We start from the raw sequence: 1791 nt of genomic DNA, 5'->3' as shown, positions 1-1791 counted from the left end.
CCTCACTCAGCTGCACGCTGGAAGCCAGGGGCCTGCCTCATTGCGGTCCCCCAGGGAAACTGTCTTCTTCACATCGTGAATCCTTTCCTTCCTTTGATCCCCTGGGTCTGGAGTCACAGACAGTCGTTTGCTACCATGTGGTTGCTGGGAATGGAACCTGGGTCCTCTGGAAGAGCAGCCAGTGGTCTAACCACTGCCCCCCCACACACACACACAAGCCATCTCACTAGATGGAAGTAGTGTATCCCCAAGAGACTTGGCAATATCTGACTTCCCGTTGCAGTCTCCCATCATGCCCCTGTGCCCTGGCACTGCTGGAGAAAGTCCAGCATAGCCCTCCTATCTGTCTGCAGCTAGCCCTGTGCTGCTGTCCCAGCCCCCGAGCGTCTTCTATCTCTTTGTCTTCAAGCAATCAACCATCCTGCCCCATTCTCTGGAGGATGAGAGCCTTGCTACACATGGCTTCAGCTTCCTGCTTCTCAGAACCCTCTCTGTGGGCCACATCTTGTCTTGGATAAAGGGTCTGTTTTGGTTTTGTTTGGTTTAAGATTTTATTCTTACTTTGTGTGTGTGTGTGTGTGTGTGTGTGTGTGTGTGTGTGTGTGTGTGTTCATATGAGGGCGTGTGCACATGAGTGCAGGTACCATTGGAGGCCACAAGAGGGCAGCAGACCTCCTGGAGCTAGACTTACAAGAAGTTGTAAACTGTCTAACTTGGGTGCTGGACACCTAACTCTGGTCCTTTGTAAGAGTAGTATATGATTTTACCCCNTGCACCATCTTTTAGTATGCAAAGGNTCTGTCTAGGACATGTATTCTTTTCTACCCATGTCCATATGCCCCAAAGTTGGGCTTGCTTGTGACAGGTAACCCAGCCCTTCTGTTTCCACCTGACCATGGAGCAGGGAGCCAACCAGAGACGTATGTTTCTTGCTTATCTGGCTCCACTATTGGGCACCGAGTTCTTTGGAGGTAGAGATTCTCGCTCTTGTGGGGTTTTGGTTCAGTGTGGTTTTTCACCTCATCCTACATGAGCTGATCCTGGAAACTTGACTGGAGCAACAAGGGAATGAAGAAGGGAGAGACACACAGACACAGGTACAGGAAGNCTGGAATTAGGTGGGCCATGCCCACTGTGGTGGAGCAGTGCCAACTATACAGTAACCCAGAACCTCGGTGAGTTTATCATGTCCAGTACGAGGAGAGCGGCTCAGGGGGATGTCTCTCTGTAAGGGCCCAGCCACATGGACCTCACCCTAGGGAATTTCCCAAAGCTGCAGGACCTGGGAAATGGCTGGCTACCCCAATCTCTGTCCTCTGACACTGCACCCTAGCAAGGTGTCAAGGGACTGGGCTCTCCTGGCCGCCACCTCCCAGGTTGCTTCACCCTGGAGGAGGAAGCTGCAGTTGCCAGTTTGTGCACTCTGCTCGATCCTGTATAAACACTCTCCTTGGATCAGAGAAAGCCTTTGCCGTGCCTCTGAGCTTCACCTGGCGGAAGGCTTTGCCAGTTCCCATGGGTCTGAGGCCTTGGCCCTTGTTAATAAAATAGACTTACTCCAGGATTCTGCGTCTCCCCATACTTTTTTGTTTGAGTTTTGGGGGGTTGTTTGTTAGTTTGATTGTCTGTTGATTGGCAGGATTTCCTACAGCCTAGGCTGAGCTGGAATATATAGCAGAAGATGGTTTTGAACTCCTAATCTTCCTTACTCCATCTAGTTTAATGCCATGCTGGGAATCCAACCTAAGGCTATGTAAACCTTTTAACACTAAGCCACGCCCCAGCCCCTCC

At 51.1% G+C, this 1791-nt stretch overlaps 1 protein-coding gene across 1 annotated transcript in view; it reads left to right on the top strand.

Annotated features, from left to right (window-relative positions):
• Orai2 (ORAI calcium release-activated calcium modulator 2) overlaps positions 1 to 1791 on the top strand; it is a 16714-nt gene that overhangs the window by 1723 nt on the left and 13200 nt on the right. The window contains exon 2 of the mRNA XM_021163415.2: positions 354 to 493. Coding sequence (XP_021019074.1) covers positions 354 to 493 — 140 coding nt within the window. The remainder of the gene's footprint in view (positions 1 to 353; positions 494 to 1791) is intronic.

This window comes from Mus caroli, chromosome 5 (genome assembly GCF_900094665.2).
Source record: "Mus caroli chromosome 5, CAROLI_EIJ_v1.1, whole genome shotgun sequence".
Classification (NCBI taxonomy): Eukaryota; Metazoa; Chordata; class Mammalia; order Rodentia; family Muridae; genus Mus; species Mus caroli.
The sequence above is the reverse complement of the archived record's forward strand: the minus strand, read 5'-3'. Positions and strand labels throughout refer to the sequence as shown.